The 27,566-nt window shown below is 45.4% G+C and overlaps 1 protein-coding gene across 2 annotated transcripts; it reads left to right on the top strand.

Moving 5' to 3' along the window:
* Positions 1-352: 352 nt before the first annotated feature.
* Positions 353-24,603, top strand: Cpa4 (carboxypeptidase A4). Of its 2 annotated transcripts, XM_036182041.1 has the most exons (11): positions 353-437; positions 5,579-5,660; positions 6,065-6,199; positions 7,658-7,756; positions 11,535-11,636; positions 13,113-13,217; positions 13,889-13,999; positions 15,473-15,563; positions 18,191-18,390; positions 19,207-19,291; positions 24,380-24,603. In XM_036182041.1, the coding sequence occupies exons 1-11, from the start codon at positions 370-372 to the stop codon at positions 24,565-24,567; spliced, it is 1,266 nt and encodes a 421-aa protein (XP_036037934.1). In that variant the 5' UTR covers positions 353-369; the 3' UTR covers positions 24,568-24,603. The 2 variants fall into 2 exon arrangements, with proteins under 2 accessions (XP_036037934.1, XP_036037935.1); XM_036182042.1 differs by lacking the exon at positions 7,658-7,756.
* Positions 24,604-27,566: the final 2,963 nt, after the last annotated feature.

Below are 27,566 nucleotides of genomic sequence, written 5' to 3'. Positions count from 1 at the left end.
TTTTTTTATCACTCTAGAGGTAATGCCATCTGAGGTTTACAAACTGGCCTCTCCTATCAGTATAAATTCCAACCAGCAATGTGGGATCTTTCTATTTACTCAAAAAACACCATGTAGATGCCAAGTGATGAGCAATGTGGCACCCTGGGTAAGACGTTCCCAGCCTGTGGAGCAAGTTCCTGCCTTGCAAATGGAGGCTGGGCCTTCATCACTAGAAAGGAATGGAGGAGGCCTTGGCTGGAGCCTGCCTTGTCAGAGCTGGAAGGGTGCTGGAGAAGCATATTAGCATTTTTGAGGATGTGAGTCTACCTTGGGCTCCTCATAAATACAGCTTGACTCAGTCAGTGTGTAAACTGGCACCCGTGAGACATGAGGTGGTTACTGTTCTTTGGGGCCCTTGTTGGGTCAGGCATCTGTGGCCGAGATAAATTCTTTGGGTGAGTTTCTTTTGAACTTTATTATCATTATTTAGTTATTTCAGCAATTTGGGAGCCAAATGGAGTGATTATACTTTAGGAGGTAGAGCTTAGGGGAAGGACCTGGGCTTTTATATCTCTTCTGTCCCTGTCGTCCTGAACCAGCCACTTCTCTCTGAAACCTGATTTCTTCTGTGAAGCCAAAGCTAGTGTTGTCCCAAGGCCCTCCCCAGCTCCCCAATCTCCTGCTAATTCTGTATTTCCCCCTTATTTCTTTCTAAGGTCACTTCTAGGCATTTCCTTCACTATTAACTAGGAAGAATAGCCAGAAAGGCTTTGTCAGGTTTTTGCCAGGCTTAAAGAGAAAAGCTGGACCACAGGCTTTAAGAACAGATACTGGGTCAGTGGTGAAGCCTGGGTGTCACTGGTGGTTCTCAAAGGCTTCTGGAACAAGGAGGTCCGATAGGTCTTGCCTAGCTACAGCTATGGCAATGCACACCAGGACTCTCTCTCTCTCTCTCTCTCTCTCTCTCTCTCTCTCTCTCTCTCTCTCTCTCTGTGTGTGTGTGTGTGTGTGTGTGTGTGTGTGTGTGCACATGTATGCACATAGGCTCCACATGCTCTACATAGAAGACTGTGGAGTTGATGAAGGACAGGACATCACAGAGGCAGGGGAGATGGAAGGGATGCTCTGGTACCCAGGTAGAAGACTGCATTAGGATAACTCATCACCACATAACACTTGGCCTTTTGCAAAGAGCTTTCCTGTTCATTGTCTTGTGGATCGTGTAACAGCTCTGTCTGGCAAGGGTGTTATTTTCCTCAATTTAAACATGAAAAAAATCTAGTCTTAAAAAGGTTAATGAACCTGCCCAAAGCTACTTAGCTTGTAAGCAGGGAAGCTGGAACGCTGAATGCAAAGCTTATACCCTTTTTCTGTAAAAGAAGCCAATCAAATGGAATCCTCTATCTCACTGGTCTACCTGTATATGAGTTTATTCTCTATTGTATTATCTGGCTAAAGGGACTCAAGGGTTGTTTATTGAAGCAATTACTACATGGGTCTGAGTAATTTTTATGGGGATGACGGTTCATGCCTGCCTCTGCTGCCAATGGCTCTGAGGGGTTAGGCACAGCAGGTGGCCAGGGAGGAAGGTTTCCCACAGACAGCCCAGCAGTGAGTGTGTCGTGACTACACTCGCTGCTGTGTGGGCTGACGCATGGAGCTGTCAGGCTCCTGCTGCAGTTATTCATGTGGCTGGAAAAATCTCTATTTTTCAGGATACAGACCTTTCTTGTGATTAAGTGGGCACCTGAGCTGAGACAATGGGGCTGGGTCCTAGAGTGTTCGCTTCAGGAGTTGTGTGCTGGAGCTGATTACAAACGGTTTTAATCCAACCATGCCATGTCATCTCCAAGTCTGTTCTTACTTCATCATAGGCGCCTCAGCAACGGGAGGAGAATCTTTGCTGGGACCCATCATCATGTCCTGGACACCAAGTTCAGTGAATGTAGAGGGCACAGTGCAGCTGGCCTCTGAGCATCTGAATGGTTGGGAAGCCAGGCTGGAGACTGGCTAACGGACACAAGATGGTGGTTTCTCCCCACCACCCTATCTCCTGCCCTTGCGATGTGGTCCTCCCAGCTCCCTAGTCTCTATTGCTCTGCTGGTATCACCTGTGCTAGTTTTCAGATACCTTAAGGATGAGACAGTGGCCAGGATGCGTGGAGGTGTTGGGCAGGTGGAGAACAGGAAGTAGCTGCAGAACTGGTTGTCATGTCAGCGGCAGCTGGCAAGCATCCCAGGGGTTCTTGAGGCCATCTCTGAATACTATCAGTCATAGCTGCTAAGCCTGGGCAGGGACGTAGGTGAGCGAGGCACAGAGAGCTGGCCACTTGGCTGTCTTTCCGGTAGTAAGGGAGGGATGGAAGCTTAGCTGTCAAAACAATTATTGATTGTTCTGAGCACGGGACAGGTGTGAGGGTGAGTGAGCAGACGTCACCACTTATGATGCTAAAGACATCTCGGTGTACTGGGAGTTGAAGGGAGCCCAAGAGCTGTTAAAACAACCACACAGAACAGGAGGGGCGGACCAGCACCTGCGAATCCCCACATTTCCCTTCACCAAGGTCAATTTCTATCTCCAAAAAGAGCTCAAGGTCAAGGCCTTTGAATGGAATTCCAGCTAGTGCAGATGGGGTGAGCTCAACCATCCGCAGTGTCAGGAGCTGAGAAAGATATTTTTCAAACAGAGATAAGGTCAATGACGGCAGGAAGAGTTTCCCTTTGCATGACACCCACTGATTTTAGACATCACTAGGCTGATGTTCATAAAGATGGCAGACCCTACTCTACCACCACTACCAATTTTTAGTGCTATTGTACCGAGCTTTGGTTAAGGAAAGCTTCATGAATCACATGACCTTGTCTTGAAGGTTAGGTGGGAGACTACCGGGCACTTAAGGGAACACAAAGGCACAGAAAGGCAATTGCATGGAATGAACATGAAATTTCAGGAGAGCTGGAACCAAGAAGGTGTGCAAAGGTCGGGGAGAGATGGGGAAGGTGCCCCATTCTGTACCAGATCTTTTGCCTTGCCTCTTCCTGCACACTACAGATGTTATGTCTTGACCTGGGTAGCTTGGCTGGTTAGAACATGATAGGATGGACTGTGAACTCAATCCTTTCCAGGGTCAGAAAAGTCATTTCGTTCCATTGTCATGGACTGTGCTTGGGAGCATGCAAGTTCTGTTGAGATATCACCACGTTGGAGAAAGGAACATGTGCACACATTACAGCCTGGATCGATGTGCCATTTTCTCTTCATACTCCAAAGAGTTCTTCAGCTGTCCTTCCCTGTTCCTTCTCCACCACCCCCTTTCTCTGTGGCTGCTCTAGCCAGTGTTATTTTGCAAAGGCCTGATTTTGCCACCCAAGATGCCAATCCTTCTAGCACGTGAACTGAAAAACTACGTTTTTATTATTTTTAATTATGTGTCTGTGTATGTACATGTGAGTGCTCAAGGAAGCCAGAGGCATCTGATACCCTGGGACTGGAGTCACAGGCAGTTGTGAGCCAGTCACCTGCGGGTACTGAGAACCTACCTTGGGTCCTTTGCAAGAACAGTACATGCTCTTAACTGCCAAACTGTCTCTCTGGCCTCTAGCATGCTCATCTTAAAGATACCCCTTTAAGGGAGCAAGGGCTTATTTTGGCTCACAGTATGAGGATGTAGTCCATTATAATGGAAAGTCATGGTGGAAGGGACTTGAAGCAGCTGGTCAAGGACATCCACAGAAGGGAGCGATGAGTACCTATGCTTAGCTACATTTCTATTTTTGTTCAGTCCAGGTCCTAAGCCCAGGGAGTGAGGCCGCCTCCTTTAGGTTGGCTCTTCCCACCTAACCTATATAGTTCCTTACAGATGTGCCAGAGGCTTGTCTCCTGGGTAATTCTATGTCCTGTCAGGTTAATAATTACTGTTAACTGTCACACTAGATAACATACAGAGAGAAGAGATTTATTTCACTTGTAGCTTTGGAAGCTGAAAGTCCAAGATTGGGTAGCTCTGTCTGTTCTGCCTTTGGCGAGGGCTCCTGTGTGTGGCATTATGGAGGTAGCATGTGTGTGAAGGGGAGATCATGTGGCAAGATGGGAGGCCAGAGACACTCGGGTGCCTTGCTCAGTCTTTTAAACTTACTTTCTTAGGAACTGACTCTACAAAAGCAACTTCCAAGGGCCCACTAGACCCCACCCCTTAAAGCCTGCTACCTTTCAACTGGAGATCAGACTTCCAGGATCTGAATCCTTGGGGCGTGTTCAAACCATACCTGAACCAGAGCAGGTTCAGTGGAGCCCTGCCAAACTTGGCTTCCTAGAGGGTCCGCTGCATTTTTCATGGGATGCGGTTAGCTGCAACCTCCAGGAACCCAGGAGGAGGGCGAGGGTGAAAGGATGGCAGCCTTGGGTGCGGGCATCTTATCCAGCCCGGCCACCTGCTTTGAGAACAACTCTACCTGTCTTTTGGGCCTGGCCTAGGTCTTCCCAGAACTTTCCAGAACTAAGTGAAACTCTGGAAGTCCATCCAGATTGAACCGGTTTTCTGGTGAGGAGCCTCCACGTGAGCCTCACATTTTGTTCCCTGTGACAGAGCCATTTACTCTGTCAACAGGTCCTTCAGCCCACATCCCTCTCCAGCAGCTCTTCCGGCATTCACTCATGTCAAAGGGATGACGCATGTGACAGAGTGGAGTGCGGATTCATTTGGGCCGTCACCTAGCAACGCCTAATGGCTCCGCTGCTGGCTCTCTAAGCGAGCTGAGAGCTCAAAGAAGGCTTTTCAGGCCTAGCCTTCTCCCACCCACGCAGGGCTTGGGGGCCTCTTCCCCTGCCATTGCTGCAGAGAATGATGCCCAGGACAGAGCGCAGGCCGGGCGACAAGGGTGGGGGGGCTGCCACCAGCAGGCTTCTTCCGGGTGCTCTCAGGGCCTGGTAGGCAGCCTTGAGACTCAGGTCGAGCCTCATACCCTAGTCCATGCCCAGTTCCATTGTCAAGCACATGCGTGGGGCTGGGGGGCACGGTTCATGCTCTCATCCTGGCCTTCCCAGGATAGAGGGTCTGTTCCCAAAAGTTCCCAGCTTTTCCAGGCATGAAGGCTCCGTCGGGGTTTCAGCCCTCGCCTTTGACAGTGAAGAAGTGTTTCTTTATGTATTGAGTTAGCCCGGAGCCTAACTCAGGGACATTCCTTTCTGCAAAAATATATATGTTTTTCATTATAAAGTAATATGACCACATTACAGAAAGCAGATACAAGAGGGAAAAAGTAAGCCATCCATAATCCCACGACCCGAACGAGCACTGGCAGCCTTCACTCTATTTCCGTTGTCTGTTTTCCTTCCAGCCCATCTGCTTTTTCCATCCTCATAATCATGGCATACATACAATTCTGTGTCCTGCTCTTTCACTTAATATTCCCCTTAAAGTTATACATAAGCACTTTTTCATCCTTGCCACATAGTCTTGTTTTTAATGGCTATACATTATAACCAAAGACTAGATCATTTCCTTCCCTCAGCACAGCCCTGTCTGGGACGGTGGGTTTGGGGTCTACTTGCCAGCTGAGAACTTACCATTATCTTCTGCTCTCCCCCCTCTTCCAGGGACCAAGTTTTCAGGATTAATGTCAGAAATGGAGATGAGATCAGAAAACTGACTCAGCTAGTGAATTCGGACCATTTTAAGGTACATGGTTCCCTTCACCCTCTGGAATGTTCCAAGTCTGAAGGTGACACAGCCCTTATATCTGTTTTTTAATCCCTGTGAGTTTTCTGTTCCTCATGGAATACGAGTCCACATGCCACTCACACGAGCGAGGAGGTGAGGGGGGAGCTCAGTGTCGCTGGGCTGCTAGAGGGAAGGTGAGCTGCAGGCTCCTTACTTCCTGTAACCCTCATTGATCCTTGGGCTTTATGAGGTACTAAATGCTGGGTGTGCCTGACCAGATATGCCTGTGAAATGGGCGATGTTTGTCCTTGGGCAGGACTCAGGGATTACCGTGGCTTTTGACAGTGATTCTAAAGAACATGAGCTCATTTCATGTTTACCTGAACTATCTTTTAACCGGATTGTGTTTCTGCTTGCCTTAGCTCAACGTCTGGAAATCTCCCTCCACTTTCGACCGTCCCGTGGATATCCTTGTCCCCTCGGTCAGTCTGCTGCCAGTCAAGTCCTTCCTGAAGTCTCAGGGCTTAGACTACTCAGTGACAATTGAAGACCTACAGGTGGGTAGGCCAGGGACTCTTACGAGTCCTGCGTAAGATGAAGCCACCAATCAGAGCAGACCTGGGAGATTTAAAAATGGCCAGGTCGTCCTTTTTCACCTCCCCAGGTGAAGAAATTGAGACAGATGGAAACAGGTTAATAACGTGTTACAGGGTGAGTGTGCTAGAGAGATAGACGGCTGCATAGATCTTCACCTAAGTCTTGACTTTGCTAACCACTAGCCTGTGTCCTTGGGCAAGCGTTTACCTTCCCGAGCCTCCATTTCATCATCGATAAAACGGTGACAATGATTCCTACTTCAACTATTTATCGAGACAATGCTTCTATTAACTGTATATAATACATCTAACAGTAGTTGACACCTTAGATAATGTGTAGGTAGGTACACATTAGCTTCAGTAGGTAACCATTCATCCCCCCTTTTCTTATTTGAAGTTAGAAGGCAAGTGTGTGTGTGTGTGTGTGTGTGTGTGTGTGTGTGTGTGTGTGTACTGGGAACTGATCAGAAGAGCTATCTTTTGAGAAAGGGAGAAGGTCACCAATAGCTCCCAGCAGAGGGAACATCGTCATCCAGCCCTGCATTGAACAGCAGGGCAGTGTTTCTGACTAACACTCTGTCCTTCATCGAGGTGGGTTATGGACTAATTGGTGATTTGGCCCAGGATTTTCCTGATGGTGTGAACAGCTGTGAGCTTATTAATCATCCTCAGTTGTCACAGACATCTGCCAAGAACCTTCAAAGTATGAGTGGTTATAAGAATTTCTTTGTTTCTGAATGGTTTCCCAAGCTGTGGGTTTCAGAGGTACTGGATACCAGATGCAAGCTGATGTCTAGAGATTTCATTCTATAGAAAAACCGAATTGTGCATATGTTACTTCCAGGGAGCAAGTGGATTTTGAATGGGATAATGTAAATCGGATATTAAAAAGTAAAGTTTTATAGATATATGGAAAAAATTGACCCTCCCTCCTTTTTTTAAATGAAAGGCAGGATAGTTTATTATTTTTCATTGTGTCACACTGACTGCGATGATCAACACACATCATTATGGAGAGCTCTTCTTCTGGGTATGAACCCTGCACTAGTTTTAGGTACTGAAAAAGTTTCAATAGAACCAAGGATGTTAAGGAATAAAGACCTTAAGCAGAAATGAACCCAGATAATTCCATGGTCTTACCCTGCAGAATTAATGTAAACCCTTTGGGAGTTAGCAGCATTAGAATGTTATGTAGTTAAGACTGAAGACATTTTGGATGTATGCAGCATGAACTTTTGTTCTCCTGGATTGTAACCTTCGGCTTGTATCAGTTAAGTAAGTGCTCTAGCCCCGTTAAATCTTGGGCATGTGTGTTGCTTGTTACCCTGAGGGGGATGCCATCTTGGCCGGCCCATCTCCCCAGATGAACCTCCATCTCCAGGAGATCCCTTCACCATGTTGCTGTGTCTGGTTTTTTAGTCCCTTTTAGATAACGAAGATGAAGAAATGCAGCACAGTGAAGGGCAAGAGCGGAGTGGTGATGATTTCAACTACGGGTCTTACCATTCCTTGGAAGCTGTAAGTGTTTCCCAGCAGGCTGGAGGCCACCCTTCTCTCCTTACATCCAACTTCAGCACGGTATCGCTTTGCAGAGGGGCTAACGTGGTGCACTTTTATCCCTTCCCCACTGGTTTTTGAACCCCCACCAGCGCCCATGTGCCTGCGAAACACTGCTGCACTTTTCCCTGCAGACACCCTTCTCCAGCAGCCCTTTAAAGAAAACCATGCTATAATGGCAGCCTTTCCAGTCCTTGTAATTCAACCTTCTCCTCCATCAGAATCCCTAGCCCAGAATAAAATGCCATTTACTCCAGGCAAGCAGTCAAGCGGTTATTTCCAAGGTTAACCAAATATTTCCACTCATTTATCATGACTCCTTATAACGTATATTTGTTCCCCAATGCAATTTGGTGCTGTGTGTAGTTAGAAACCACTTTATATAGCTGACTTTCAAGGTAAGCCAAACTTTCAAATGAAAAACTTGGAGCTGAATAATTTCATATGATACTGGAACTTGAGAAATCAAAAGGGACCTCAGAATGGAACAGCATCATTCATAATTTGGGGCTCTTATGTCCCACGTATCTCTTTCGTTAGTTTGCAGACTCTGCTAGCTTGGGATCTCCTCCCAGATCTAAATTTCTCTTCTCCTTCCTCTGCCTTGGTACGTGCTGATCCTCATGTGCAAACGCCGTGTTCCTGGCAAATTTTTCAAGAGGCGTATACCTCAAGTTGTTTTTCTTCTAGACGAGAGATTAGTTCAGGGGCTGGCCAACTGTTTCTACTTCTTCCCATGACTGTCAGTAGCTTTGTTTATTGTGTACACTTCCAACAATTCTGGCCCTTGATCCCCCTTGTGACCAATGACATACATCTGCAAAACAGCTGGATAAAGTTAGGAGTTCAGTTCAGTCTCGGGCCACAGACGAAAGCAGAGCTCAGGACCCACACAAGGATCAAACCCCTAACACGTTAGCCTCATTAATGTGGGGGCTCCCCTAGCTGAGTTAACCAGTTGCAAATGTCACCCAGGGACCAAGAGAGGCCATCCACTTACCTTACCAGCCGTCTGTCTGTCTCACTTTCTCATCTGCTTGCTTCCGTTCCCACTGACTTGGGTGCCCCGTGAGACCTGTGGCTATGCCATCTCTCTCCTGGCCAGCTCCTTCGGGTTTCTTCCTAAAACCAGCTTTGAACAGCTCATATCCTGTGGCCACTTAGGCTTTTCTAGGTCTCCAGTGGGATTCCACATTTGCTGCTGCCAGGGCTTCTGGTTTCAGGTCTGTGTGGTGATGGCTGGCATGTGAATTTGAACCCCACACCCAGTAGAGCTTAGAGGTTTTTAAACAATTTCCCATTCATCTACCTACCCACCCACCGCCTGCCTACCGTCTATCTCTCTCTCATATCTATCTATCTATCTATCTATCTATCTATCTATCTATCTATCATCTGTCTCTCTATCATCTCTCTATCATCTGTCTCTCTATCATATCTATCATATCTATCTATCTATCTATCTATCTATCTATCTATCTATCATCTCTCTATCATCTGTCTCTCTATCATATCTATCCTCTATCTGTCTATCTATCTATCTATCTATCTATCTATCTATCATCTCTCTCTATCATCTCTCTATCATCTGTCTCTCTATCATATCTATCCTCTATCTGTCTATCTGTCTATCTATCTATCCATCTATCATCTCTCTCTATCATCTCTCTATCATCTGTCTCTCTATCATATCTATCCTCTATCTGTCTATCTGTCTATCTATCTATCCATCTATCATCTCTCTCTATCATCTCTCTATCATCTGTCTCTCTATCATATCTATCATCTATCTATCTGTCTATCTATCTATCTATCTATCTATCTATCTATCTATCTATCTATCTATCTAATCTGTATATAAGGGTGTACATGTGCCATGCAGCTAATGTGCAAGTCAGGAGGACAATCAGTTTTCTCCTTCCACCATAAGGGTGCCAGGAGTCAAACTCAGAACTCACGTTGTCAGACTTGGTAGCTTTTACCTGTTGATTCATTGACAGTCCCAGCCTGGTGTTTTAACCCCAACCCTCTGTCTGTCTCTGTCTCTGTCTTCCTTTCTCATTTTGAGACAGGGTTTCTCTGTGTAGATCTGGCTGTTCTGCAACTTACTCTGTAGACCAGGCTGGCCTTAAATTAACAGACATTTGCCTGCCTCTGCCTCCCGAGTGCTGGGATTCCAGGCAGGTTTCACCACAGTCAGCTTGTTTTAACTTGTTGTAGGTGACTGTCGTTTCTCATGACCCAAAGCATCTACTCTGCTTTTCTTCAGTCTCTAGTGTCTGTGGGTTGGGAGAGTTTCCAAGATGTTCCTCTCCCCTTTATTTTGAGACAAAGTCTTATGTAGCACCCTAGCATGGCCTCCAACTCCCCATGGAGTTGAGGACGACCTGGAACTCAGGATCCTTCTACTTTCTGAGTGCTGCAGTTACAGGTGCGTACTACCATCCCTGGTTTGTGGAGTCCTGGGGATTGAACCTAGTGGCTCATGCATACTCAATAAGCATTCTGTTAACTGAGTTACACACCCAACCTTCCAAGCCCTTTGCGTGATAAACAAGAATTTTATTCCTCTGTTACTCTCTGTCTTACTTATTATTTTGATGAGACAGGGGCTCTCATTGAACCTGGGCTGAGTGATGAGCTAGACTAGCTAGCCAGTGAGCGGCAGGGATCCTCCAGTCTGTGCTCCCTCATCACTAGGGGGGTGCACACCACCACGCGCAGCTTTTTATGAGGGTTCTGGGGACCTGGACTCAGGTCCTCTTCCATGGCAAACATTTATTCATGGAGCCATCTTTGCATTTATATTTCTTTTGTTATTTTATTATTTTATTTTATTTTATTTTATTTTATTTTTTGAGACAGGGTTTCTCCATGTAGCTCTGGCTGTCCTGGAACTCACCCCATAGATGAGGCTGGCCTCCAACTCAGAGATCCACCTGTCTCTCTCTGTCTCTTGAGTGCTGGGATGAAAGGCATACCACATGTGGCTTCTTTTCTTATTTTATATCATAAACAATCTATTTGTATTGTTTTTGTGGGATACACACACTGCGATTTTTTTTTTTCTGGTAGAGAACAATTTGGTGAGCCCTGCCATTCAGAGCCTCGGTAGGCAGGCCTGTTCTGATGATCCAGTCCAGGATGATGCAAAGAACCACACTTTGGAGAAGTATCTGTTTAAGTCTCTCTGTTTTACTTAAGTGGACTATAATTTTGCAGACTACTGAAATGTGTTATTCTCTAGAAAACTGCACAAAGTAGCTGTTCAGATGGCTCCCTGCCATAAGCACTCCATGCTGGCAAAGTGGCCAACCCCAAGGTCTGAGTCCCAGAAAAAACTTAAGACTGACAAGATGCGGTTCACAGACACCCAACACATAATGGAACAGAATTTTTTTTTTTAAATTTTTTTATTTTTTGGTTTTTCAAGATAGGGCTTCCTTGTGTAGACCAGGCTGGCCTTGAAATCACAGAGATCCACCAGCCTCTGCCTCCCAAGTGCTGGGATTAAAGGCGTGTGCCACCACTGCCTAGTTTGCACAATGGAACAGAATTTTAAAATACCATTGAGTTGGGTCTAGTAGCACATGCCTGTTATCCCAGCTTTTGGAAGAGTGAGGTAGGAAGATTCCAAGTTCAAGACTAGTGTGGGCTACATAGGAAAACCCCAACTCAAAAAATAAAATAAAAAAAAGTTTTTTTAAAAGTGTCCTTGGTTCACTTTTCCACACTTCAGATTTACCACGAGATGGACAGTATTGCCACAGATTTCCCTGACCTGGCAAGCCGAGTGAAGATTGGAGAGACATTTGAAAAGCGACCCATGTATGTTCTGAAGGTGAGGCCCAAGGCTCTTCCGAGGATCCAACTTGACACGAACTTCTGATCTGAATTTCCAGGATCTAGCTGTGGTCTGCAAAAGGAGGCAACTTTTTAGACCCCATTGGTTCTAAGGAAGAGATTGTAGCTTCTAGTCATCTTTGCTTATTTAGATATTTTGATCTGATTGAATGCCCTGGTTTTTAAAAAAATTTCCTTAGGGTTGTTAGAAAGAACATATTCCAGCTGGGCGGTGGTGGCACATACCTTTAATCCTAGTACTTGGGAGGCAGAACCAGGCAGATCTCTCTGAGTTCGAGGCCAGCCTGGTCTACAGAGAGAGATTCAGGACAGGCACCAAAAATGTACAGAGAAACCCTGTCTTGAAAAAACAAAACACACACACACACACACACACACACACACACACACACACACACACACACACAGAGAGAGAGAGAGAGAGAGAGAGAGAGAGAGAGAGAGAGAGAGAGAGAGAGAATATCCCATTTTTTGTTTAGTCTGGGAGGATCAAGGCAGAGGCTGATAGTATTCCTTAAGACTCTCAGAGGCCCACAGTCTGCCTTCATTCCCACCTAGCAAGTCCGGATAGGATATAGGATATGAACTCCGTTCTGCTTTTAGGGCCTCTTCTTGGAAAAGAAGCCGGTCACTTACATTAAGGTAGATGTAATTTTAAGCCCAGCCTGAGGTTGTTGGCTGCATGGAGCCCTATTTCCAGATATTTCTAACAGATTCAGGTCTGTATTGGCAGAAGAGGCAGAGAGCTATGACGATGACATAAATCACATAAACAATCCAGCTGAACACAGAAAGGAATTTGGGCATAAAAACCGTGGAACAACTGTTGATACGAAGAATTCGCCAAACCCTTAGCTTTGTAGAAGCCAGGTTTATAGCAGGAGGAGAGACACACCACTGAGCTGGTTCCTTTAAAATAATTACATTTAGATTATTTGCCCATCTGATAGAGACCCTGGCTTCATTAGCACCAAGCTCTGACCCATGGAGCCCCAATGCTATGGCAAAGGCAGGAAGCAGAATTCATTACTGCTGTTTACAAAGAGCCATAGTGAAGCCCTCTCCTCCGTAATTTAAAACCGAATTCATTTATTACATCAACAGAACAGTCTGGTTCATGCACCCTTGTGTCTCTCTCTGTTGGGAAACCATTTGAGATCTTTCAAGAGACACCCTATTATTTCTAATCGTACTGGCATTCTGACCCACAATACCAATTGTTTCTCCTTTCCATTTACTCCCAGAGCTGGAGAGGTTTGGGCTGCCCAGAGCTGCAGCCAACCAATTAAGCTCCCAGGTCACGGATAGGCCTGATAAATAGACAGTGCCCTCAGGAACATTTGGTCCCTGAATTATCTTAAATGAATTAAATGAATAGGAGCGGGCTGGGGAGAAGAGAGGTGAGGAGGGATGTGGACGGGCAGGTCATTTCTGGCCCCTTTCCCTTCTGCAGTTCAGCACAGGAGGAGGCAAGAAGAGGCCGGCCATATGGCTGAATGCAGGCATCCATTCCCGTGAGTGGATCTCACAGGCCACGGCTATCTGGACGGCGAGGAAGGTCATGTCACACGGAATTAGTCAAGGATTCTGGTGGGCCTGGGGTGGGGGGACAGATCCATCTCATGGAGCTGGGCTGGGGGATGAGGTAGGAAGGTGCTTTGCATAGACCTAGTAGGTTGGCATCTTCTCAGAGGGGAGAAGGTCAAAGCTCCTCTGTCAGTTATCTCACTGTGGTTAAGTGACAGTGTTTGTGAACAAGCTAATGTACTTCAAAGGTGAGCCTGAGACCCTGACTCACTGTGGGCCCTGCAAAAGGGACCAGAGCCTCACTCAGCACCTAAATCAGGTGCGTTTCACCTTCACCCCCTTCCAAGCCCTGCAGGATTCCTGGGTTCTCATATTGCCTCCAGCTCTTTCGAGACTATTTTGAACCAGTGCTGAGAGGGAAGGGCGGTCGGTGTGTATGGGAGGAGTGAACAGAACTATCCCCTCTCTGTCAACCACCTGCCATTGTCACTCAATACTGTCATGCAGTTCTGGCCCGAGGCTTTGAGAGACTCAGAGGGCTTTTCAGAGAGCCCGTGGGGGCTTCAGAGAAGCTTCAGAGGGTGGAGACTATCCTAGCAGCAGCATCTTAGCGGGCTGCTGGGCACCCCAGGAAAATACCTGGATAGACCTACAAACCTGTCCTGCCATGATGTAGCTGACTAGTATGTTATCTCTGCTTAGATTGTGACTGATTACCAAAAGGATCCAGCTGTCACCTCCATCTTGGAGAAAGTGGATATTTTCTTGCTGCCTGTAGCCAATCCTGATGGATATGTGTATACGCAAACCCAAGTGAGTAATTCTAAATGGCCAGGGCCTGGATTGAACTCACCAGTTGGATTCCATATTTTGCTAGTGCCCTTGGAGATGATTTTCACCAACGTGTATGTTAGATGCTCCCTTGAGACTTCTTTTTTCTAGTCATCCTCTGAGCTGAGAATCACCAGGGAATATATTATTATTATTATTATTATTATTATTATTATTATTATTATTATTTAGAGAGAATAATCTAAGGAACTCTCTATTGTGGGTCTTGAACAATTTTCAACATTTTAATCTATCTTCTATTCATCTTTTTCTCTCCTACACAATTTATTTTCCTGACATATTTTAAAGCAAATCCCAGACATCATGTTATTTTATCTACAACGACCTTAGTGTGCATCTCTAGCTGATGATAATAATAATAAAAAACCCAAACCACAGCACCGTCACCTTTGAAAAATTAATGGGAGTTCTTTAATATCCTCTAACACCCCCCATTATTTTAAAAACGTCCCTTAGGAGTCAATTTGTCGAAGTCAGGATCCAATAAGGTCTGTGCACTGTCTGCGGCTGTGCCTCTGAAGTCTTTATTCATTCAGCAGCACCCCCAAACACATCCTTTTCAAATGTCATTCATTTGTTGGAGAAACTAAGTAATTTCCTGTATAATGTCTCACATTCTGCGTTTGGCTGATGACTTCTTTGTTGTATGATTTAATTTGTTCCCTTATTCCCTGGTTGAGAGTATGATTGAATTCAGGTGACTGTCTTAGAATATAATAGGCCCCGTGCATGTCTGTGGCATGGGTGATCTTCAGTGGCCATTGCTTCTACTTCTGTATAAGCCAATAATTTATTTAGTGTGTTCAGATGGGACCAGCTTGGTTCTTATATAGAAAGTTCTCACCAGGGCTGTTTGAGGGAGTCACTGTCCTTTTTTTTTTTTAAGACAGCATCTTACTAAGTATGCATTTCTGATTGACTTGGAACTACGTAGAGCAGGTTGGCTTTAAACCTACGGAGATCTGCCTGCCTCTGCCTCTCAAGTGTTGGGATTAATTCTCTCTCTCTCTCTCTCTCTCTCTCTCTCTCTCTCTCTCTCTCTCTCTCTTTCTTTCTTTTCTTTTCTTTCTTTTTTTTTTTTTTTTCTGAGATAGGGTTTCTCTGTATAGCTTTGAGCCTTTCCTGGAACTTACTCTGTAGACCAGGCCGGCCTCGAACTCACAAAGATCCTCCTGCCTCTGCCTCTCGAGTGCTGAGATTAAAGGCATGCGCCACCACTGCCCAGCCCTAAATCCCCTCTTAAAGCCAGAAGTATACACCATCTCCTTTGTGAGGGGCAAAAGCAGAGTGACCAGGAAACTGAACCTGGAGTCTAGATGTCGCCAGGCAGGGTCACATGCAGCTCAACCTCTCTATTGTGGTCTTAGCCCCCAGAGAAACCCTTCACTGCTCCTGTATCCTGACATACCCCTGAGTGTTTGGTGGCTTTTTCAGAACCGATTATGGAGGAAGACACGGTCTCGGAACCCAGGAAGCCGCTGCATTGGTGCTGATCCAAACAGAAACTGGAACGCAAGTTTCGCAGGTAGGTGGGGAGATGGTTTCAAACGCCACCAGCAGTGGATGAAGCTGTCCATGCATGCCTGCAGTGCACTCATGCCTGCAGCGTGGGATAGGGAGCCAGTTTCCATTCTGGTTTTGTTTTTCCATTCACTGAGAGACTCCAGGACATCCCTCAGGCTCTCTGTGTCTATGTGTTCTGTTTTGTTTTTAAGTCTTATTGTGTGTGATTTTGAAAGCGAAGGAGTCAGTAATCCCTGTCCTCCTGAGAAAACACTGGGCCAGGCGGTCTTTGCATTGTGATTATGACTTAGTTAATTTTAAATATTTCTTTCTTTATTTGATTTATTGTGGTGAGGCCTTGTGCATTCTAGTCAAGTGCTCCACTACTGAGTTGCCTTCTCAGCCCCTACATATTTTAAAAATCACACACATCTTTGACGCCTGATTCCAAGGCCCCTCCTTAACAACCCTGGTTATTCTAGCTCTGCTGGGCAAATTGTAGCTGGGTAGAAGAGTTTCTGGTGGCTAGTTAGAAGAGAACAGTTATCTTTGTTATTCTAATAGGCAAGAGCCTGTGGTAAAACTTAAATTCCAGCAGCCTCCCTTCCGTTTGTTAGTATGAATCAGCAGCTAGCAGTCATGGAAGGTGAGTGAGAACTAAGTGACGTGGGCCCTGAGTTCCAGCCGTTTAAAAAAATACCCACAAAAGCACCAACCATTGTTCATGCATTTTGTTCTTCAAATGGATTTTTGTTCTTGAAACTCAAGGATAATCTCAAGATTGCATGGCTAATGAAAACCACCAAGTAAACTCACCTCCCACTTTTAAATCCAGGGGTAGTTCTTTCCTACTAATAAACACCCCCCCAGACACAGACACAGACACACACACACACACATACACGTGCACACACACAGACACACAGACACAGACACACAGATACACACAGACACAGACACACACACACATACGTGCACACACACAGACACACATAGACACACACACAGACACACACATGCACACACACACATAGACACACAGATATACACACACAGACACACAGATACACACAGACAAACACACACGTGAACACACACAGACACATAGACACACACACACAGACACAGACACATAGACACACAGACAGACACACAGATACACACACACACATAGACACATAGATACAGACACACAGATATACACAGACACACATGTGTGCACACACACAGACACACACAGACACAGACACACAGATACACACACAGACACGCAGACACACACACACGTGCACACAGACACACATAGACACACACAGACACACACATGCACACACACATAGACACACAGATACACACACAGACACACAGATACACACAGACACACACACGTGCACACACACACAGACACACAGACACAGACACATAGACACACAGACACAGACACACAGATACACATACATGTGCACACACACAGACACACATGCACACACACATAGACACACAGATACACACACAGACACACAGATACAGACACACACATGTGCACACACACAGACACAGACACACATATGCACACACACACATAGACACACAGATACACACACAGACACACAGATACAGACACACACATGTGCACACACACAGACACAGACACACACAGACACATAGACACACAGATACAGACACACAGACACACAGATACACACAGACACAGACACACAGACACACACAGACACAGACACACACAGACACAAAGACACACAGACACACACATGCACATGCACACGCACACACATTTCAAGTTCCAGGCCAATGTGGACTCTGTAAAACCTGTATGTGAAACCCGGTGTTGAAAACAAAACAAAAACAGAATAAATTATACGTAACTTTATTTTACTTTTTGCTGCGCTGGGAATCAAATCCAGGGCCTGTGTGTGCCAGGCAAGCCCTCTATCATTGAGCTATGCCCCAGCACCCCAGTATTTTGTTTTGAAGGGATTGATTTTAATTATATAGAACTATCATAAAAATCACAGGGAAAAATGATTGGAGGATGGTAACCAGCCAGTCAGTTACTAAGTCAAGACACACGCACACATGTGCACACACACACACGCACACAGACTCACACATCAAGGCATGTTTATTGTGAAACAATGGAAACACAGAAAGAAAACCATCTGTCTGAATACCTGGTAAGTAATCAAGAGACTTATTTTTAAACCCCAACAATAGATTATTTTTGTCAGCAGTTGGCCATTAAGACCTGAACCAAGAGAATAAGTTGACACCAGAATAAATGGAGTCATTTTCATTATTTATTGGTATTCATATTAATTATCAAGCACACTTATTAATTACAACTCATTTTTGAGTGTGACATTAATTATTTATGACAACAGCTATTAGCACAATACGAGGTCAACTCTATCCTCTTAAAAAAGTTCTAATACTTTTCCTTCTCATTTGTAGCAACACCCCAAACTCCCTCCCTGTCCCCTCCTCAGAATCTGTACCTGCCATGAGTAGATTCTTGGGGGCATCTTGACAAATACCTGTCTACCATTCCAGTCAAAGTTGGGGTGTACACCCTCCTTCCTGTCCTCTTGGCCCATGGGTTACTCATTACTGATCAGCTCTCCTCTACAGGAGAAGGGGCCAGTGATAACCCTTGCTCGGAAGTGTACCATGGCTCCCACCCCAATTCTGAAGTGGAGGTGAAGTCAGTGGTGGATTTTATTCAGAAGCATGGGGATTTCAAGTGCTTCATTGACTTGCATAGCTACTCACAGCTGCTGATGTATCCCTATGGGTACACAGTCAAGAAGGCCCCGGATGCTGAGGAGCTGGTAAGTGATGGAGGGCTTCTGCCCGATCCCAGACTAGCTTGACTCTGGCACGGCCAAGGTAGATGATCTATAGCTTTTGAGGGCAAACATAGGAGCCTTAGTGAGTACCTCCTTGACCTTTGACTAGCGCCTTCAGACCCACTAGGAACAGAAAGAAGACAGTCCCTCTCTCATTTCCGTGAGTTCTAAGACTCTGTCCAGCCTGTATACTTGATTTCCTAACTAGAACATGTCACAGCTTCACTACTTGGTAAAGACTGTGGTTGGCACCATGATGAGAAGGGTGCCATCTTCTCTCTGGTTAAGGAAGAAGTGAAGGAGGAGATAGGTCATAGCCTGGGGGTTTTGTGTCACAGCCCATGATGCACTCCTGGGATAGGAAAGATACCTGTAGATGGACTAGTAGGATGGAGTAGGGTTGGCGTCTTCAGGATTGCTGCAGGCCTAGGCCTCCATGCTGGTCTGCTGAGGCGCCACCCTATCCCCAGGTCACTGCCAGCCCAGCAGTCTGTGGGTTGAAGAAGCTCCACCCAGACTCAAGGCTAGATGAAGACCGGATTTTGGCTTTTGACTCAAGGCTTTTCTCTTAAACAAACTTGGCCTTCTGTCATGTTCTTGAACATGACATTCCTCTCCCTTAGGATTTCTCAGTCATCTATCTTAACTAGATTCCTACAAGGTTGGCAAGCAGCTCTCTAGGCCTTAGGAAAGCTTGCACGAAGCTCTTCCAGTCAGAGTATATACCACAGATGCTCTCAGAGTGCCCACTGATCTCTGTTCACCTCCCTCCTCCCACTCTGCCCAATCCCTTCCCAGGATGACGTGGCAAGGAGTGCAGCCAAAGCCCTGGCTTCCCACTCGGGCACTAAGTACCAAGTTGGACCGACTTGCACCACTGTCTGTGAGTATTTCTGGGTGTGAGTTATTGAGAAAGCACCTTGGGAGGAAACTTGAAATGGGCTGGGAGGAGAGATGTGAGCTTTATTTCCTGTGTTATTGTCTGATTGCTTTAGTGGTGAGTAACTGACCAAAGGTTATGTCAAGACTTGGTGACAAATGGCTGCTGTAGGCAGTCATCTTCATCAGTGTCACTACTGTGCTCATGTGCTTATCATGTACCCTTGATGAGTTGGACCTGTCAGTGGGTAGACTCTACATTCCTCATTTGTATCAAGGATCCTGACATGTTTTATCAAAAAAGTTGTCAAAGCCTGTCCTCCATTTTTGTATGTGCATTTCTGTCTGCATGTGTACGGGTGGGTACAAATATGTGTGTGTGCATGTGGAGGTCAGAGGTCAATGTTGGGTATCTAATCTCTGTTGTTTCCTACTTTATCTTTTGAAACTGGGTCTCTCACTGGCCAGCAAGGGATCTGCTTGTCTCTGCTCATCAACATGAGGGTTACAGACCCATGCCACCATGTCTGCTGGGTTACAGACCCACACCACCATGTCTGCTGGGTTACAGACCCATGCCACCATGTCTGCTTTGACCTGTGTGAGTGCTGGGGATCCAGACTCAGGTTCTCATGCTTGAGTTGTTTCCCCAGGCCCTTATCCATTTCAAAGGAAACTCACCAGCTTTGTCTTGGGAGATGGATGGTAGTGATAATGAGTTTAGAATGAGCAGGTGGCAGGGAGTCCTCTGACTATGATTAGTACTTAGCAAAAGAGAAAAAAAAAATCTACCAAGTTCCCAAATCTAAACCTGGCCTCGAAGCTTGTCATCCACAGCCTCATTTTGGAGGACATATTTGTTTTGGTCTCATCTGAGCATTTTACTGGATTTCTGTTGACATCTTGCCGATTCTCTTATTTTGGCAGTCTGTCTTCGAGTGATGGGGAAATGTCATACTGCACAGCTCTGCCTAAATGGCAGACATGAATGTCGACATGGGCAGAACAGCTCTGCTCCCTTGTAAGGGAGTGTGTCCCTCTACAGTGCCTTCTCCATAGCAACCACTGTCTCGGTACCTCTCTGTGTGTAGCTACAGAGCAGTTAGCATGATGTTGGTGTTTGTCTTACTAATTGCAGCAACAATCCATTAATTATTCATAGTTTATTGCTATTAGTGTTGTTAAATGGGAACTCTTCAGAGGACACATCTGGAGTTTTCTCCACCCTCTGTTTAATCAGCCAGAAGTGATCACGGACCGAGTGAGCGAGCTCATGGAGACTGGCTAGGAGTCCCTTGAGGAGGTCTTCCCAAAGATCTTTGTGGGTCACTAGGGTCCCTGCTTTGGGGTCAAACATCAGTTTAAATAATGGCCTTGTTCTCCCACATCAAACACATTCTTTCCCCCAGCATGAGCTGGGTCAAGTCAAGGAATACTCACCAGATGCCTGGTGAAGAGGAGGAAGGCGTTCCCGAGGGTACCCAGGAGCCGTAAAACTTCCCGTCTTTCAAAACTATTCTGTGTTCTTCACAGGCCTCCTCTCCTCCATTGCTTTCTAGAGTAGTTGGTTTTTTGTGTATTGAAAGTCTGTCTAACCAGGGGCTCTGCCTGTGCCACATCCATGGTTGACATCTGCACCTTTAAGTGCTTGACTTTTCTTAAGAGTCTTCATTTCAGATGAAAGAAATTCACACTTTGCCGTCTTCTTAAACAGAGCATAGGGGAAAGGGTTCAGTCGCTTTTTCCCCGCCCCCCGCCATTGAGTGGGTTTCTGAAGATTAATTATTACATCCCGAGGACCCGATATGTCATTTTGGACTGCAAGATCCTTCTGCTAACTAGCCCCACCCCATTTTACTGCTTTAAGTCTTGTGTCTGCTTTTTTAAAAATTAATGCTTTTTAAAGTTATTGTAGACAACAATGAGCTTCATAGTAGTGTTCTCATGCATCTACTCATAGGTGTCTGTTACCTGCTGCCCACGCCTCCCACTGGTTTGCGTCTGCCCCTTAGTGTCTTAGGTCCCTCTCCTGTCAGTCTGTCAGTCTGTCAGGGCCCATGTTCTGCCTCAGCCAGCTGCCTCTTGCACCTCATTCCTTTTCTCCTTACTGATTCTGATTTACTAAGGGCTTCTGATCTAGTAAGTTCTTGGGCTCATCCACCTAGGATAAATCATGGGTTTTAAGGATGTTTGTGACGTTATTTATCACCACAGAAGTCTGGTGAGCATCTAAAATCCCCACTAGGAGAGGGCTAGACAAAAACACATTTGGTGCATTCATACAGGGAAGCATTAAGCTGCCCGTAAATGAATTCAGTGGATCAGTGTGTACTAATAGGGAATGATCGTCAAGTGATAATTGAAAAACAGAGTGTGTAGAACGGTGTTAATAGTATATCCTTGCATGCACATACATGTGTGTGCATGCGTGCATGTGTGCATGAGTGTGTGTGTGTTTGCGTGTGCGTGTGAGAGAGAGTGTGTTTTAAAAGATCTGGGGAGATAGCTTGGTTAGTAAAGGGCTGCTGTGCAAACATGAGGATCTAGGTTTCACCCCTCAAACCCATATAAACCAGGCATTGTGTTGTGCACAATTAAGCTCTAGAGATGGTGACAATGTAGCACAGCTGCTGAGTTCCAGGCCAGGGAGTGTCTGTTCTGAAGCATAAGGTAGATGGGACTGAGGAACAGTACCTGAGCATGACCTCCAGCTACCAAATGCTTCTGCACATATACGCATCTGCACATGCATATGTGTACACATATGCACCCACACATGTATATGTATACACACAAGCAAGAGTAGGGTACACACTGAACAAGGAATTAAATAAAGTGGAGTTTATGAACATGATCACTTTGAATACCAAGCAGAGTCCTTTCTGCCTCCTTCCAATGTCTTAAGTGTGTTATGGAATCCTTGAGTTTATCATTTAAAGAACCGTTAGACATGCTAGGAATTGTTTGCTTTTAGCTGGGGCATTTTCTCAGGGCACACATACTGTGGGGATCACACAAGGATTTCTGAGAGCACAGCAGAGCCCATTCCATTCCCTTGGGAACACGCAATCTCAATGGAAGCTGTATCTTTAGAAAAGTGTGTCCATGAGAAACAGTTCTCAGGAACAAGGGAAAGGAAGGGACTGAGCTTACATTATCAGATGTGCTAATCCACCAGATGGACCTCAAGGCGACTGGATGGACCACTTGAAAGGATACCGGCTTACATTCCAGCTCTGCCATGTTCTGCCTGTATTTCCTTAGCTGCTTTCCCACCCTGAGCCTGGACCTTTCCCAGCTGTAAACTAAGGGCAGTAATGGCCATTGCTGGATCTTAAAGATTAAGATATCATGAATAGAAAGCCTTTGATGTAAGGACTAGCTCATAACAGATGCTGAAAAAAGAATATCCGCCATCGTCACTGTTTTATTAGTGACGACTGTCGCCTACATTTTACATTTGTAGTTCTAGTAGTCTTACTGGGAAGAAGCAGAAAAATAGATCTCCTATCTCTGTCAAGTCTTCCGGCCAAGGGAAGTCGCAAGGAATGCTTTTCCTTTTCCTGTGTATCAGTTATCTCTTGCTGTGTTAAAAACAAAACAAAACCAAAAAAAAAAAAAAAAAAAAAAACCAATAAAACCAAAAAACAAAACTAGGCTAAAACTTCTCAGCTCAACATGATAAACATTTATTTTCTTACCCTGTTTATGCGGGTCAGGAATTCAAGAGCATCTTGTGTGGACAGCTCTGGGCAGGGTCTTGCAGGAGGTCATAGTCAAACTGTGTTCCCAGGTCCCAGGTTAGCAGACTTCAGGGCTGGGTGGTCTGCTTGTAGGTACTCCAGTGCCTGGTGAATTAATGCTGATTCCTGGCAGGAGGTTGCATTTCTTCACTGAATCTCTTCACTGGGCTTTCTGGGCACCCTTACATCAGAGGCAGCTGGTCCTCCCCAGACCAGAGACCCAAAGCAAAGAGCCACAGCATTCTGCGGTAGCCTGTTAACTCTGGTATGAGGCCAGCCTTGTTCTATCTAAAGGATGACACAGGCTGCCATCTCAAGGAGATAGGGATCACTGGGGCTAGGAGATGCCTACCTCACTCTGTCCCTAACAAGATATGTTTGAGTTTCCTGGAGGATTGCAGTGGTTTAGTGAGAAGATGGGAATGGGGATTCTACTTTTGGCATATGTATATATGTGTTACATGTTTATGTATATTCACATGTATATTATATATGAACATGCATGTAGAGGAATTTACTGCCTTTTTCAATCACTTTCCACCTTACTGAAGCTGAGTCTCAAGGACCAGAGTTTGTCAATTCAGCTAGCCTCGCCAGCCAGATTGCTCCAAAGACCGTCTCTGTCTCCTGAGCATTGTGATTACAAGTGGGTCATGATGCCTAACCAACATTATGTGGATTCTAGGGATCTGAACTCTACTACACAAGCTTGCATGGCAAGCCGTTTGCCCACTGAGCCATCTCCTCAGGCTTGGGGATGAGGATTAGTATCTCTTAGTTTAGGCTTGAACAGACTTTCATGGTACAGGATGACCTAAGCGTTATGGATGGAGCCAATGTGCCTTTTTGAACATAAGTGTCTTAGGGCCTGATGACTTTCAGGAAGAGCTCTGCATTCTAAGGAACTCTATCCTATAATCAGTCTTTCCTTTTGGCTGCTAGCTCACAAATAACAAACAGGAAGACTTATTATTAATTATGAAAGCTCAGCCTTAGCTTAGGCTTGTCTCACTCGCTCTTATAACTTAAATTAATCCATATTTTTATTAATCTACATTCCATGTGGCTTTTACCTCCCTTCCATTTGGTGTGTGCCACTCATTCACATCTTGATGGCATCTCTTGAGTGCCTCAATTCCTCCTCCTCTTCCTTTGTCTCCCCAGAAGTCCCACCTATATGTCCTGCCTAGCTATTATTGGCCATTCAGCTTTTTATTACACCAATCACAGCAATACATCTTCACATAGTGTGCAAATATCCCATGACACCATCCAGGCAGAGCTCTAGCCTTTTCCCATGGAACCCTGCAGGGAATGAGGCTTCAACGGTATTCTCTTCTGACTTCCAGATCCAGCCAGTGGGAGCAGCATTGACTGGGCATATGACAATGGCATCAAGTATGCATTCACATTTGAGCTGAGAGACACCGGGCACTATGGCTTCCTCTTGCCAGCCAGCCAGATCATCCCCACTGCGGAGGAGACCTGGCTAGGACTGAAGACCATCATGGAGCATGTGCGGGACAACCTCTACTAGTCAAAGAGAGCACTCATATTTTACCCATAAGCCACCACTGAGGCCACTGTTAAAGAAGATCGCTTCTTCACGCATGGGCCAGAGTCTTCCGGGCTGGTAGGGAACTTAGCTGACTCCTCTTCAGCACTGCTCCCTAGAGGTCACACATTCTGGAGGTGGACCTGTGAGGAGTGCTTGCATCAGTGTGGTGTTTGGCCCTGCTGTTCTGCTGAGCCTTTGGTATGCCTCTCTACCCATGCATGGTTGGGCAGGCTACATTCACAGTCATTACTTCCTGGTGGCATATGGCTGCCTCACTTTTAGGACACCTCTGATGGATCTTTAGTCTCTACATTTAGCCAAGTCAGGGATCTGGCTCTGGTGGGGAACTCTGGGAGCTGCTGGGGAGACAATGCTTATCTTCAGAACTCCTTTTATTTTCTCTCTTTCTGACGTGTTTTTCTTTTAGACAGGGTCTTACTATGTTGCCAGTGCTAGCCTAAAACTCCTAGGGTCAAACAATGCTCCTACCCCTGTCTTCCCAGCAGTAGTACCCAGCTCAGAACACCCTTTTCTTTGAGGAACAAATCCTATTGAACCGCCAACATAGGTCTTTCTATCCCACTTATTCTTCCTACTCCTATTATTATTATTATTGTTATTATTGTTATTATTATTATTATTATTATTGAGACAGGGTCTCTCCATGTATCCATGGCTGTCCTGGAACTTGCTGTATAGACCAATCTGCCCTTGAACTTACAGAGATCCCTCTGGTTCTGCCTCCAGAGAACACTAAAGGGATTAAAGAGGGGCATCACCACACCTGGCTCCTCTTAATTAATTTCTATTGGCTTGAGTACACAGTGGAGCTCTTGTCCATCACAAGGCTCGGTGTTCAGATGATGCCCGTTCTCTTTAGCCCCTTCTCTTTGTATTTGGCATTACTGGGATCCTCAAAAGGGTCAGTTACACTACAGGTAAAGCTCGCAGGATCAGGGACGAAGTGGGGGCTAGACTGCAGGACTACTTGATTAGCACCGTCTGTCTTGCCAGCCTTGTTTCTGCTCTCCCTTTTGAACTCACTTCAAAGATCTTGCCCTCACCTCACAGGCCCTAAATCATCCCTATGGCCTGGATAATCTCAGGGCCTCAGGACATTCCAGCTTGGGCTCTGCTGTCCCTGTGTTTCAGTCTCCTGGTTTATTCCTCCTGTGTTTAAAGTCACCTTCTATTTTGCATCCTGGACCATGAGTTCCTACCTGGAACAAGACCTCACCCTCAACCGGACACCTCCTGACCTCTGCTCAGCACCTACCATCTGCCTTGTTTGTGGTGTGGGTTTGTTTTTGTGTCTCCCCCCGCCCCCTGTTTTCAATCATGTCTGTAAATCTTAACCCTCTGCCTAGGATTTGGGCAGCATCTGGTGTGTCCTCATAAGCCAATAAATATTCAATATGGCTCTACGATTGGCCTTTATTCTTTGCTTTCACCTGAATGGAACCGAGCCACAGTCTTGAATATGCAGCTCTTTATAATGTCAAAAGTAAATTTTAATCTCTGTCCCTATTGCATGACATGTACATAGGCCTATTTCATCAGGCAGAGGGGCCTCTGGGGCAATGTTACCTTGGTGATTTCACTCTGGCTGCTTCTAGTTCCTTGGTTTTCAGCCCAGAAGCTTGATATCCACAGCTTCTGTGTTGATTAGACCCGGGGTTGCTGACTCACGCCTTCCGAGCCCAGATGAGGCAGATGATAAAATCAGAATACGAATTTATTAATTTACATCATGGCATGTAACTGTTTAATGGATTGGATCCTCACGTCGCCTAAACAGTATATTCTCAGTACATTCTCTCCCTGTAGGCAAGATACATGGGCAGCCAAATTATAATCAGAAGGCTGCTTACTGAGCAGGCGTCAGAGCAAGGAAAGTAATTACAGTCTATGATTAGAATTTTTAATGGCACCCAGCTCTAATAGAATGATATGTCTACTTCTATAACCAGAACACACCTGCCAGCTGGACGTCTTTGTAGTCAACACAATGCTTGCCTCTGTGACCCACCTGTAACCTGGCTCCATTTCTGGCCACTGCCCCCAGATTGAGATTTTCCTTCAGATTCCTTAAGCAGGGCATGAAGAGCCATATATATATATATATATATATATATATATATTTAAAGAATGATTCATGTGACAAGAATAAAACCAAGGGCATTAGTTCTTTAAAAGACACGGCCAAGCAAGTTATAAGTCACAACAGTCCTAATCCACACAACAAAGCATGTATGCAGATCTGCAGACCAGTAAGAAAACATAAATAACCTGGTGGGGAAATTGGACAAGTTATCTGAGAAAGCATATCGAGTAAGAGGAAGGAAGTGTGTCTGACAGGCTTGTTTATGAAGGGATGACGAGCAGTGGAGGGCATTCAGAACAAGGCTGCCATGAGCACCAACCCTCTGCTCATTCTGTGGACAAAAATGGAAACATTGGAGTGGATGTGAACAGGAGGGTCTCTTACACATTCTTAGCGGGCAGATGGATTAGTAAAATTACTAATGTGGAAAAGATTACCTCACTATCTCCTGAAGCGTATGATCCAGCCACTTCCACCCCAGAAGCAAACCTGAGAGATTCAATGGGAGATTTTTGCAAGAATAGTCATAGACACACTGGCTAGCCCAGTGAAGACCTAGAAATAACTCTAAAGATCATCAGTGGGAACCCTGGTAAATGAAGCATGGTATGGTCACATACTGAAATGTGTGCATCAATCAAAATTTAATAGGATTTCATTTTTAGAGCATTAAAGCTGCATACCCACACAGACATACACTTGGACAGACAGACATGCCCATGCAATGTACACATATATAAGGAAGACACATAAATTTTGGTGAAATTATTTAAGGGAAGACCTAGCAGGCCTGCTAGATCCTTTCTCCCCCTCCTTGATTTGAGTGTTCACTGCCAATAGTTCAAATCTCACTTCCTTCCTTATTTAAAAAACA

Source organism: Onychomys torridus, chromosome 3, assembly GCF_903995425.1.
Source record: "Onychomys torridus chromosome 3, mOncTor1.1, whole genome shotgun sequence".
Classification (NCBI taxonomy): Eukaryota; Metazoa; Chordata; class Mammalia; order Rodentia; family Cricetidae; genus Onychomys; species Onychomys torridus.
Note: the sequence above shows the minus strand (reverse complement) of the source record. Positions and strands in the feature narration are given on the sequence as shown.